At 52.6% G+C, this 13,108-nt stretch overlaps 1 protein-coding gene across 3 annotated transcripts in view; it reads left to right on the forward strand.

Annotated features, from left to right (window-relative positions):
• Positions 1-1,763, forward strand: part of MICALL2 (MICAL-like 2) — a 29,016-nt gene extending 27,253 nt beyond the window's left edge. For all 3 annotated transcript variants that reach the window (XM_014946271.1, XM_014946270.1, XM_014946272.1), the window contains 2 exons: positions 110-156; positions 248-1,763. In XM_014946271.1, the coding sequence (XP_014801757.1) occupies positions 110-156; positions 248-345 (145 nt within the window). In that variant the 3' untranslated portion in view covers positions 346-1,763. The remainder of the gene's footprint in view (positions 1-109; positions 157-247) is intronic.
• The last annotated feature ends 11,345 nt before the right edge of the window (positions 1,764-13,108 follow it).

Here is a 13,108-nt window from a genome sequence, read left to right on the forward strand (position 1 = left end):
TTGGTTATTTTGATGAGGGGAACAACGGCGGTCTTTGAGGGGTTTTAGTGTCTACCACCTTGTCGTGAGACACGGCAAAGTTGTCTGATGCCACGTTGTTCCATTACAGAGAGCAAGAGGAGGACCAGATGTTGGCAGACATGATCCAGAGGTTGGGTAAGGGCCCTTTCTACTCTTACAGAGCAGCACTGGGTGGCACTGGGGCTGTGGGTCTCAACCTGCTCTGTGTCTGCTCCTTCTCCTCCAGATGGATCTTTCGAGAGCCAGGAGCCAGACAAGAAGAAGAACAAGTTCCGCTTGTCCAAAATATGGAAGCAGAAAAATAAGAATAAAGCTCAGGACTGATGTTCCTTTGCCCAGTGGCCCAGAGAGGGCCATCAAAGAGATGTTCCTTCCTCACTGCTGCTTTCCTGGAGTCATGCAGGACTGTGATGAGCCTCCTCTGCTCCCTGACAAGGAGCCTGCAGGTTTGTGGACCTAATGGACGGTGTGAATCCCCTCTGGCGCTGGGATAGGGCCCAAGAATGCCTTTCCCAGAAGATGGACTTGGAAGACTGTTTTCCTCTTTGGATCTAGCTCAGAGCTGGCTTCAGCCTCGTTGGCAGCTCAGGAGGACAGAGCTTGATTTGCCCATCCTCAATGCAGGAGCGTGGCACTGCATTGTCACCCCACGGTGCCCCCCACTCAAACTGGGCTGTGCTGCTCTGCAAAAGGTCCTTCCTCCCTCCTGTCCTCCCTCCTTGCATGTGCTGCAGCTCTGTGGCCAGGATCAGAGACGCAGAGAGGGAGGTGCTGTGGGGCAAGAGAGAGTGAGGGTCTTCCCCTTATTGTACCAGTGCAAACTGGAGCTGTGGGCCCCACAGCCGAGGGGAGGCAGAGAGCAGAACCACCTCCATATCTATGGGGTGGGATGTCCTAGACCCAGAGTGGCTTCAGCAATAGTGCTCTCTTTGCAGACCTCCTTCTGGGAGCCATGAGAGCTTGCTCACTGCTTCATTCCCTCTGTGGGGGACATTAGTAGCTTCCTTCTTCCTCTGACTGCCCAGCGAAGCAGGGTTCTCCTTGCCCACCCTGCTGGAGACAAACAGAAGTCTTCTTTTAACAACCTGGTGCTAACTGGGAGCAGAAGGGAATTCATGGGTTTGCCTCACCCACTAGTCTTCCATATGAGACCAGCATTTCATCTCCTGAGGCTCTGTCCCTGGCCAGCCAGCGCCCTCAAGGGGTGCTGTGGTCCGCCTTGGTGGGACCAGGAGAGTACGAGCAGGTCCTGGGCTGTTGGCAATGTCTTTCCACTCTTCCCTCAGTCTGGAGTGACTGGAGCCAGACCCCTGCCCCGTGTGGCATCCCCCCCTCTTCCCAGTCACCTCGGGGGGCGAGGATGGAGATGGGCAGAGGAAAGATCAAGAATAATTTGTGATGTCTCTAACTCGGCTATACGTGGACTTCCCTACCCTTCCCTCCTGCAAGCCCAGGTACTTCTGAGCGTTCTTGGGTCCTCTTGTCCAGCAGGAGAGAGTTGGAATTTTGCAGGGAGAGGGTTTGGTGCCCGCTGTGCCCGGTGGCAGAGCGGAGGCGATGCGTCCCTTACCCACGAGGTGGCAGTGGGACTCTCTGTCCTGGGCACCGCAGGGCTCTGCTGGGACAGGGACCCACCAACCGAGGGGCTTCCTGCTGCCCACGGCCTGTGCCACGTGTGGACACGGGGTGGGTCACCCTGTACCTGCATATGCTTTTGTCCAATAAAAAGTTGCTGGAGCGAATCTCCAAAGTCCCAGCGTGAGTTTGGGTGTGGATGGCTGGGCTGTGCGCTGCCCTGGTCGGTGTGAGCGCTGAGGGTCCCTCTCCAGAGCTCTGAGGGGTAGCAGGAGCTCAACGGAGCTGGGATGGAGAGGTTCTCCTGCCCAGAGCTTGGAGACCAACAGCAGGTCCTGGGAGAGCAGCCGTGCTGAGGGGCTTCTCAGGGATTTCGTTTACGAGTCAAACTCCTCCTGGCTCTTTCCTGGAACAGGGGAAAAAGTGCATTTTCCCCTGTTCTGCTTCAGCATTGTACACATCCCCACGCCTCGTGGGACCCCAGCCCAGCCAGCAGTCTGGGGGAGAAGATGGGAGGCAGGGCTTGTTCCCTGGTGTTGGTGACCCAAGTGGCTGAGCTGTGGTTTCATCAGGTAAAATGCTAGTGCTGCCACTGCTCTCCTTGCTCCATGCTCTTTTTTGGGGACATGCTGAGTGCAGGGGTTCAAGGCCAGGTTGGATGGGGATTGGAGCAACCTGGTCTGGTGGGAGGTGTCTCTGTCCAGGGCAGGGGGTGGGACTGGGTGGTCTGTAAGGTCCCTTCCAACCCAAACTGTTCTGTGATTCTATGAAGTTGTCTCTAGGTAGAGAAATTGAGAAGAGGAGAGGAGATGGGGCCCCACCTCCCTCACCACACCACCGGGAACAAGAGGTGTGAGGCTCAATTATTCCTACACCAAAGGTGATGGGGTAAATTGTGGAGCAGTGATCCAGAGGCACCCTGCCCAGAGACCCACACTCTTGTCAGTACTGATGGATGGCTCCCTGGTCATGGCCAGGATCTACCAGCCCCAGCTCCTGCACACCCAGTCAGCTGCTGGTTGGGAAGATGAGGACAACCCAGCTTGTTCCTCCTTCCTCTACCTTGAGTTTGGGACTCGGAGGATTTGCAATTTCCACCACTCTCCTAAGCCAAGGCTTGAAACGAGCCCGAGACGAACTAAGCCCTTGGCTGTGGTGGAGAAAAAAGGGAAGGGCTTTTTTCCAGCTGGCTGCTTTGGGCTGAGCCCATTCCCTGCCTGATCCCCCTTTGCTCTCCCAGTGCAACCAGCTTTGCTCGCCCCATGGAAGGGCTCCAGGAGGCAGAGCAGGAGGATTTGGCCTTGGGACTGAGCGGGAAGGGGGGTGTTGGGAAACCAGCTCTCAGCTGTGCCTCTCCATAGCAGTCACCCGGGGTAATTAGGCAATCCAGGCACCCTCCTGTAAACGAGCAGGAACCAAATTCCTCCCTGTTCTCTGTGGGAAGGGACTGTTTGTGCTCTGCTCCAGCCCCATCAGAGCCTGAGCCCCGATTTCAGGCCAGCAGGGGGTCCACAGGATGCTGTGTGCATGTGGGTGCCTGTGTTTCGTTGATGACTGAGACCTTCATTGCTCTTCTAGATCAGCTGCTCCACTTCTGAAAGGGTTTTAAGGGGGCTGAGCTTCCCAATCCTTCCCTGGTGGCCTCTGGTTGGGTCTTGGTGGCCTCACCAGCTCCTGGATAACCGGAGTGCTGCTGCCTCTGCTTTCTCCACCTGCAGATGAGTGCAGGGGACTGTACAGGAGCTGCATCCCTGAGCCTCTGTCATTTCGGATGCTCTTGGGGGTCCTTCTGCAGGCTCGGGGTGACAGGGAGGCTGCTGTCTGCTCCAGCACGTCAAGACTTGCAGATGAAGCTGTGATTAGGCAGCGTGTGTGTGTGTGTGTGTGTATGTCTCTCTCTCTCTCTTTCTCTCTCTCTCTCTCTTCTGCCGTTTTCTTTAATTACAATCTCGGAGGTAATTTCTGACGCATCATTAACAGTTCTGAGTAAACAAGGGGAATTCTCCAAATTATTCGCCATGAGCACAAAGGGAAATTGACTTTCATCGTCTCCCCCTTCATCCGAGGAAGAAGCTGAGCGGTGGCAGGCGCGGGGAGGGAGGGAGCATCGTGGCTGCCCTCGGATGCCTCCAGCCAACTTGATGGAGCAAAACCCACCCAGTTCATCCACCTGATGGAGAGGCCACTGCTGCCTCCAGCTTTTGGTCCCTTCTGCTGGGCAAAGTGGCCAGGGCACTAAATGCAAAGTGCCTCTTGCCTGGGAGAGCTTTGGGCGCTGCTTTTGAGCGTCCACCTCCCGTTTCCAGCTGGACAAATGGGTACCTGAGCTGGGCAGGAGACAGGACACATCAGAAGCATCCTCAAGGCTGTGTCTCATGGAAGGTGACTCTCTGGTTCTTGGCTCTCAGGCTGAAGGGTGATGCCTGAGACCAGCGCAGGGTTGGGAAGGCAAGGATGGAGCAATGGTATGGAGGGACTTGGGGCCTGGTGGAACTGCTGGACCTCTTGGAGTGGGTGCAGCAGAGGCCATAAAGATGGTCAGAGGGGGCTGGAGACCCTCTGCTGTGAGGACAGGCTGAGAGAGTTGAGGGGGTTCAGCCTGGAGAAGAGAAGGCTCCAGGGAGACCTTGGAGCCCCTTCCAGTCCCTCAAGGGGCTCCAGAAAGCTGGGGAGGGACTCTGGATCAGGGAGGGGAGCCCTAGGACAAGGGGGAAGGGTTTGACACTGAACGAGGGGAGGTGGAGCTGAGATGTGGGGAAGAACTTGTTTGCTGTGAGGGTGGTGAGAGCCTGGCCCAGGTTGCCCAGAGAAGCTGTGGCTGCCCCATCCCTGGAGGGGTTCAAGGGCAGGTTGGAGGGGGCTTGGAGCAACCTGGTCTGGTGGGAGGTGTCCCTGCCCAGGGCAGGGGGTTGGAACTCAATGATCTTTAAGGTCTCTTCCAACCCAAACCATTCTGTGATTCTATGAACTGGGTTTGGTCCAAAGCAAGGACTCAGAAGGATGCTGGTGTGCTCTGTGAGAGCAACAACACGCCTGGCAGCTGGGGTGGCAGGAGGTGGCTGGAGAGGACTTCTTAGCTGGGACTCCATGGAGTTCCAGCCTCATGGAGGTCTGGAGGGAAAGGGGCTTTGTTAGAGGGGTGGCACGTGGAGCTGGGATGAGGTGGTGGCACCCCTTGGAGCACCCACACCCTTTGGAGCACCCACACCCCTTTGCCCTGCTCCGGCGCGGCGGCTGCGGCAGCAACAACCCAGGGAGCGAAGGTTATTTGATATTCATGCTGCAGCTCTGCCAGCCATGACTCTGTTATCTGCCAGGCATGAATATTATTTGAATACGGAGTTTGTCGTGGCCATTCTTCCGCGTGAAACGAGGGATTTGCTGTGGGATGGGAGCCCTCCCTCCGGCTGTCACTCAGGAGGGGTTTCCTTTTCCTGTCTCGTTGGAAGCCGCGTCCCCAGCAAGGTGAGACAGTGGACACTTTTTCTCTTGTTAATATCCATGTCTAATCTCCTCTCAGAGGGGCCCTTTGTCCTAGACTGTAGCCAAGATGAGTAATTCAGGGATAGATGAGACGCTATAATTGGTTTGTGACAAATTAAAACATTTTTTCCTTGGGAGCTGAGAGCAGGACTGTGGTCTGGAGCTGTCAAGCGTCACAGGGGAGGGCGATTTTCGGAGTAAGCGCATTGCAAATTGGCTCCAGATACGCCTTGGAGTCTGAAATTAAACTCCAGCTGGTGACTCTCTTCTTGGTTGGGGTTTTATTTTAAGGAGGGCACAAAGGGAACGTGTTGTGGGGAGGGAGAACCTCATCGATAAAGAGAATACGATGAGCTGGGGGCCGGAGCGAGCCGTGGTGGGGATGCTGGAGGGAACCCAGTGGTGGGATGGGAGTGAGCAAACCAAGAGCCAGAGCCCAAGGTTGCCTCCCTTCCCTCCACGCTGCTCTCAACGGTTCCTCCATCACATCCCGGAAAGGAAGGACCATGATGGAAAGTTGGAGCTCACACCATCTCTTCCCCTTGGTCTCAAGTGGGCGCCAGCTACAGAAGCTCCTCAGGAGCTGGTCCGTGCCCTGTAATACTTGTTTTTTCCAGGATAAGGAGAGTCCCTCACCTCCACCTGGAGAGCAGACCAGATAAAAGTCAAGAATACAGAGATGATGGGGACAGACTGTTTGATGAAGTTCTTGGTTTGACCCCAGGCTGTTTATGAGCTTTTGAGCAAAGGGATGAAGGTGGGAGGAAAACAACCTCTTGATGCACCTCCTCGGTGCTGATTAATGGAGAGAGCAGTGGCATCTCCACCTGGTGATGGAGATGGATGGAGAGTGAAGGAGTGTGTGGAGAGCAGACCTGGGAAGGACATGGGGGCTGTAAAGGGGGTTTAAAAAAAGGCAAGAGGAGTCACCACGTGGGCTGGTTTGGGTGTAAAAGGAGGTGAGGAAGGAAGCTGTGAGATGGGAAAAGTGCACAAAGTCCAGAGGATGAGGGTGTTGAGGCTGGGCCTTGCCAAGGTGGTAGGGTGGAGACCACAGGCAGGTTCAATATGGGAATGGGTCAGATGAGTGGAGACGAGGCCTTGAATTGTTTGCCTCAAGATTTTGGATCTGATAATGAAGAAACAGGAGGCCCAAGGAAGGGGTGCCTTGAGTTTTATGGGGGTGCCATGTCTTAAAGTGCAGGAGACAGTCTGGAAGAGAAGCTTGAAGGTATCAAAAAAGGGACAGCACAAAGACTGTCAGGGAGTTGGAAGAGCTCAGATCCTGGAGGTGTCGGGTGAGGAAAGGAGGAGAAGATCTGGGCATCTCCTGGATGTGAAGAGTAAAACTAGCGGTCCAGGGTGGCAGGGTGATGGTGACGGGGAGTTGGAGGCCTTGGAAGGAGAGATCACAGGATCTAGTTTAGCAATAGAAAGTGCAGAGATGCAGCAAATCCTGAAAGGCAGGATCAGATGGTGAGCTGTGACTGGTGTCACTGGCATTAAGACGTTGGCTAATCCGGTTTAAGGGGATAAGCCCAAGGAAAACTGTGGAGACCTAAATTGGAGCTTGTCACTCTCCTGTGGAAAGCAGAAGGGTGGAGGAGGAGGAGGAGGATGATGATTTGCTGAGTGAGCCCCTGGATGGTGGGTCGGAGACAGAGGGCAGCTGGAGGAGGGCTGTGGAGATGAAGGGTCAGGAGATACCGGGTGGGAAGGAATGGCAGGAGTCACCAAAAGTTGCACGGGGTAGAGAAACCCAAGGAGAGGCCATGGGACAGCCTTTGTGAGGGGTGGCCAGGGCAGAAGATGATCTGGGGGGTGTGGGAGGAGAGAAAATGGGGGAAAAACTGCTTAAACAGAGATGCCTGAGGCTTAGTGCGGTGACGGGTGTGCTGTGTTTCACAACTGACGCTCAGTTTTACTGTCTTCTCTTACTCTAAGTGTGATGTTGTTGCAATAGAATAGGCCACGTTTAATTGTCTTGCTGATGAGGGTAAAAGAAATACTTGGCTGCTTGGTTTTTATCAATATTGCTGGATATATTGCAAACGGGAGGCAGGGGAGGCAGTGAGAGTTTGTAACTGGAATTGCAAGTTCTGGAAGAAACCACTGGTCTGGTTTCAGTCCATATATAACTTCCCTGGTTACAGTTTGTCCAGGAACCTTCTGGGCTGCACAGTTGCTCTTTTAATAGCTGCCCTATAGCCCGTCCTCGGTGGTGTAACTGGTAAGGTGGCAGCAGATCTATAGAAACACAGTGATTATGGTCTGGGAAGCTTATACGATGCATATCAAAGCCAGTGTGGGAATTGCGTAAGTGTGATGTAGGTCTGGCACTAAAGTGATAAGAGTCATATCAAGGGAATAACTTAATTAACTGGTCTTGATCAAAGAACTATATGAATTCAATAGCCCAGTTTTCAGCGCTAAATGAGGAAGTTTAGAAAAACTGCACTTGACGCAATTATCAATTTTCCTGTCTGAGGAGCTTTGAAGTGGCATTAAGAAGGGACAGTCTGTTGTTCCATTTAGGACAACTGCCTCCCTCCCTCAAGTGATGGGGAGGCAGAGGGGCTCCCTCTCCTTCTCAAGTGCTCGTTTGAAATGGTCTGAAGCATAATAAATACTGGGTGCCAAGGGGAACGGTATCTCGGCTTTCACAAGTTAATTGTTTCGGACGGTGTAAATCAGGAACAAAGAGCTGTCCTTTCCCTGCCAGCCAGAAAGGAAAAAAAGTGGCTTAATTTCCCTATAGCTTTAATTTTGCCCAGGATTTTGGAGGTCTTGTGAAACTTCCAATGGCCCAGGACCTTCTGGTCTCTCTGGCACGTCTGCCCAGCTGCGTGCGGTTCAAAGAAGATGCTGGGATGAGAGCAAGGAAGGAGTCAGGCTGTAGAAAAGCTTCTAGAAGTCTTTAAAATACCAAATGCCATGTGCGTTTATCCGGTTGGGGTGTGTCTGTGTGTACCATGGTGTTGGGTGTCTGTCCCACTGGTGGCATTTCTGTGCTGAACCACCCTTTGGGCCAAAGGGAGGGGGAAGCTCCACAGCAGTCCAGATCTGGGAGATTTTGTCCACCTGAGCTTCTTCTCCTTGATGGGCCCCTCAGCCAACTCAAACGGGTACCGGGGCTGGGTTTGCAGCTTGATTAACTGGTGAAGCACTGGTGTGGTCTCTGGACACAGAGGTGTCCCACCACAGCTCACTCAAGGCCAAGGAGGTGGATTTGCTACAGGATTGATGCATCCACATCCGGCTGCGGGGAGGGAGGATGTTGCAGAGGGAGAACATCCCAACCCCTTCCTTTGGATTCACTCACAACCCGTGATAAAGTCAAAGGCAAAATGCTAAGGCAGAGAGAAAAAGATGTCCTCTGCTAAAGGGGCATCAATCCATGCCTCTGCCCTGCTCTGTTTGCTGATGGCTTCTCTCCCCTCCTCTGTGTCCAGCTGGTGTCCTGGGGACAGCCTTCTCCTTAGGTAGAGTCAGTGCAGGAGACGGTTCTTTTCTCCACTGTTGCCTTGGCAGACCTCAACCAGCTCCTCCAGAGAGGTGGGCCGATGCCTTTGGATGCACATCTTGGAAAGGGACACCTAAACCTCATTCATCCATCAGTGACAGTGACAGGAGAAAAGTCCTACTGCTTCCAGCTGCTGCTACCTTCGGACAGGCTTCCCTGCTCTTCTCCATCCCCTGGGGACTGTGTCCTTCCCACTGGTGAGTACCTCATTCCCGAGGCAGGGAAAACCAGGGATGTGTTGAGGCTGCTGTGAAAAACTGAGAAGCCTCAGAAAGGCCCTTGGGAAGTGGAGGATTAATTCAATTTCCTTACGGCTCCAGGACTTCCCGCTGCAAAACACAGATGGACTTTGGGTTTGCTCTCTGAAATGAGGTGGTTCCACCTCCTGGGCAGAACGAGGCAGTGATTTCCAGAGGCAGCAAGCCTTGGGTCTTCCCCAGAACAGGACCAGGTGATGGAGGTGGGACAATTGGCTCTCCTGAGCCACACCACTGGTTCTTCTCCAGGAGCTGGAAGGGAGCTGGGTGCTGGGAGGTGAGGCTGCAGCTGGCCACGCCGGCTCTGAGCAGCGAGGGCAATTAGAGATCAGAAGAGCTGGGGTGGCTTCGTCACATTTCCCTGCTGCCGTTCTGGAGGTGATAATATAATTCATATCAGAAGAGTTAGTGGGCTGAAAATGAATTGGAGAAATCAATCCAGAGGGTATAAATGAATTAGCATGTAAATGAGGACACTTGCTCTACATAGTTTAATATTGCCTGCAGCTGTAAATAATTCCAGGGATGGAATCAAAAGCCGCAAACAACTTCATTTTTGTGCTCCTCCCCCGTCCGGGAGCACCTGCAGCTACGGCCGACCCACCCTTGCAGAATCATGGCATTGCAAGGGAATTAAAGGAGATGAGATGTCTGTAGGTTTTTTTGTTTTGTTTTTTTTTCCCTGATTGGCCATTATTTACGAGGCTGCTGCTCCTGGTTCCGTGCACTCCCCTCACACAGAGAAGGGGGAGGCAGGGCACTGGTTTTGCGGGGACATCTCGTGTGGTGTTTCATGACCCATCCCAGTCACCCCGTGGTGGGTCGACATCTGTGTGAAACAGCAATTTCTCAGCAAGACCTGCAGCAGGAAAGGCTGTGATTGGGGTGAAGGACTGACCCCTCCTGGGGGGGGTCCAAGGGTGGGAGAGGTGGGTGCTTGGAGAGCAGGAGCCAACTGGGGTGAGCGGCTGCTTAAATAAAAGGGTGTTTGGAGCTATCTGGGGAGATGGCATTTCCAGGGGAGGTGGAAAAGCCTTTGCACGAGGAGCAGGGTGGGACTTTGAGTGCTGTGTACGGTCTGGAAAACTGGAAGAGGAGGAGAGATGGGTCATTAGGGTGGGGAAAGTGTTGGAGAGCCCCTTCATGAGAGGCAACCAAACAAGCGCAGCAGATTTAGCCTGACAAAACGAGGGCTGAGAGGAGATGTGACTGCACAGGCAGACAGACAGGAGGGAGGGAGAGGAGGCAGTTAAGCGAAAGGCCAGTGTTGATACCAGAACATGCAGATACAAACTAGTCATGAATAAATTTCAGAGGGAAATGAGATGGAAGCATCTCAGCGCCAGAGCGGAGGCGATGGAGGGTCCACACACCCAGGCTGCTCTCGCACCGGCGTTTGACTGTAAAACAGGATTATAGGAGAGGGTCCCTGGGGATCAGGCAACTGCGTTTTGTGATCCGGGAAGTCCTGCCTGTTGCCAAAAACCCCTTTAATATTCTGGCAAGGGGAAGGATGCGGATCCGGGGAGGGCATATGTCTCCTCGCACGACTCCAAGAGCGGTTGTTGAGAGCTCCTGGAGTGGGGCTGATGACAGGAGGTTAAAGATGATCCTCGACAGTCTTTTATCAGCGCTTCCCTCTTGTTTTTGACACTGACGGATCACTGAGTTCCCTCTTTCATCAGGTTGGAGTTTCAGGTTCTGCACTAACTAGATCTCCCAGGTGGACTGGAAACACTGATTAAGATGGATAGAGTGAAAGCAAGTCCATTAAATTGTTAATAAAGAATATTACACACATACCTTAATCTGCAGCTAGCCTGACACTTTATAAAAGTACATTAGGATATAATCCAATTGAAGCCACAATATCGAGAACATCTTATCTCATCACAAATTGAAATTATATCATATTCCTCATTTCTTAAATTAAAAAGCTAAAACCTTTTAGTTTGCTCTCATATGCTTGTGTAAAACTTAATCAGTGGTTTTAACAACATTATTTTTCAATATGGGCCATTTCTGCTCTCATTTATTTACAAGAGAGAACTTCCTGGTAGGAGAAGTGATTCAATTTGCGGGAGGATACATCAAGCACTTAAGGATTTTGTAGGGGATTGATTGATTATTTATCGTGTTATCTTGCCTGGAGACGTCTGATACGCCTCTGCTTTTGCTATCTCTCATTCCACCTCATGCTCTTCCTTGGCATCTCGCTCCCCTCCGGTGCCAAGGGCAATCGTGTCCCCGCAGGGGTGTGCTGGGGGGAAAAGGGGGTGAGGGAAGGTGATGCTGGGGCTGGCTCTGCTGGGATGAAGACGCTGGACTGGGCAGACAGGAGAGATTCATTTCACTGGAAGACAGCGCAGAGGTAAGGCAGGGTAAAGGGTGGGTTGAAATCCTGCTGGATTTTAACCACGGGCTGTGGAGCTGCTCAGCCGTAGATCTCCAAGTGCATCAGACACGTCCTTCCTCACAGGGGAAGGAGTTGGGGCACAGAGAGGCCGTATGGTTTGCTGGAAGTCCCCCCAGAGGGAGAAAATAGCCCTGAAGGGCCATCAGTCCTGGCTGGGAGCTGGTCACCTCGGACCACGCTTCCCAGGGTAGCCATGAACACATTCAGGTTGCCCAGTGAAGCACTGGGTGATGTCTGGGGGCTTCTGTGGGACCATGCTTTCTGCTTAGCTGAGCTGTCCCCGTGATGCACTGCCAATGGCTTGTCCAGGGCTCTTTGCCCCACACTTGAGATGAACCTGGTGACACCATAACACCAGATTTGGGGTGCAGAGAGGAAGGGGCCACCTTTTCATGCTTGAAGGAAATGACTTTCATATCAATAGCAGGGGGTGCCAATTGTCTTCTGTTGCCTCACTGTTGATGATAGCATGTCCTCCATGGAGGTGTCAAGCCTGAGGCCAAAGGGAGACACTCAAGGTCTCCATTTCGGGTGGAATGACCCTCAGGAGCCCTGCAAGAGGGCTGTAGCTGGAGCTTCATCTTGAATGTTGGTGCTCTTTGGCATGAGTAGGTGAAGGGAGGGATCTGCCCATGGGGTGGGTCTCTTGGCCTTACATCCCTGGGGGGGCTCTGGCTATAGCAAGAAAGAAATGTTTTTTGATTTTTTAAGCAGGAAAACAATGTCAGCAGAAACTCCAACCAACCCCTCAACTGTTTGGACAGTGGCTGTCTCGCAGGCAGGAGGAGGCACGGGGAGCAAGGACATTTGAGGTTTGTTCTTTTCACTGCTGCAGATTTTGGCAAATTCCTCTCCCTGCCATAGTTTTCCCTGAGCAGTTTGAGATCAGCTGGGTTTATTCTTTTATAAGTATTGGAGTGCAGGAATTGCTCTCTTCTGGTGAAAATAAACACAGAATATCCTGAAGCATGACTCCAAAGAGATACGAGCCCGTGAAAAAGCCACCAGGCTGGAAAAGAAAGCACTTTTGGGTTTGTCCCACTTTTCTTTTGCTTTCTGGGGCTTTCCTGGGGTAGGGATTGCACCGAGCTGACAAACTAGAGGGGTCTGAAAAATGGGAACGGCCCCCTGACTCCGGGAGCTCGCGCTTAAATACCAGCATGTACCTCGAGATGTAGCTGAGGGGGGAGCAGGGAGGGGAACAACTCCAGAGCCCTCAGAGCCCCCCACTCCCCCTTTCCTGAACCCGGTGGAATAAATTCCTGTGTTGGATGATCCATGTGCACGGGCAGGATCAGGGCCAGCCTTTGCAAAGCACCACGAGATGCTTGGATGAGAGGGACTACAGAAGCACAAAGTATTACTTTTTCATGATTACTGCAATTGCTATCCTTGGGGCTGTCCAAATGTTGTTGTTCCAAGTGAAAATATAAACCCGTTTTGGCACGTTTCTTTTTTTTTTTTTTTTTTTTGCCTGGTGATAAATAGAAATGCAGGAGGAAAAAAAAAAAATATCTCCTCCTAACAGTGAGGGAAGGAAAGCAGTCCCTGTGCAATTTGTTACACATCTCATATGTCTCTGACTGCTTGCTGTAGAGATATTTAGAAGGAGTATTTAGCCAACCCAGCGCTCAGCCTCTGGAGTACTGGCTTCTGCTTTGGTCCATGCTTGGTTGAACCTTTACAGCAGCTTTATGGTTTCTCGACACAGGGTTTCAGGAGAGGCTTTGATTTCTGGAGGATGCCAACTGCGCCGAGCGGGGCCGAGATGATTAATCAAATTATTTGAAGGGTGCTCGCCAGAACTGGGAAGTGACCAGTCTCTGTCCTAAT

The sequence above is a fragment of the Calidris pugnax genome, unplaced genomic scaffold, assembly GCF_001431845.1.
Source record: "Calidris pugnax isolate Ruff unplaced genomic scaffold, ASM143184v1 scaffold123, whole genome shotgun sequence".
Taxonomy (NCBI): Eukaryota; Metazoa; Chordata; class Aves; order Charadriiformes; family Scolopacidae; genus Calidris; species Calidris pugnax.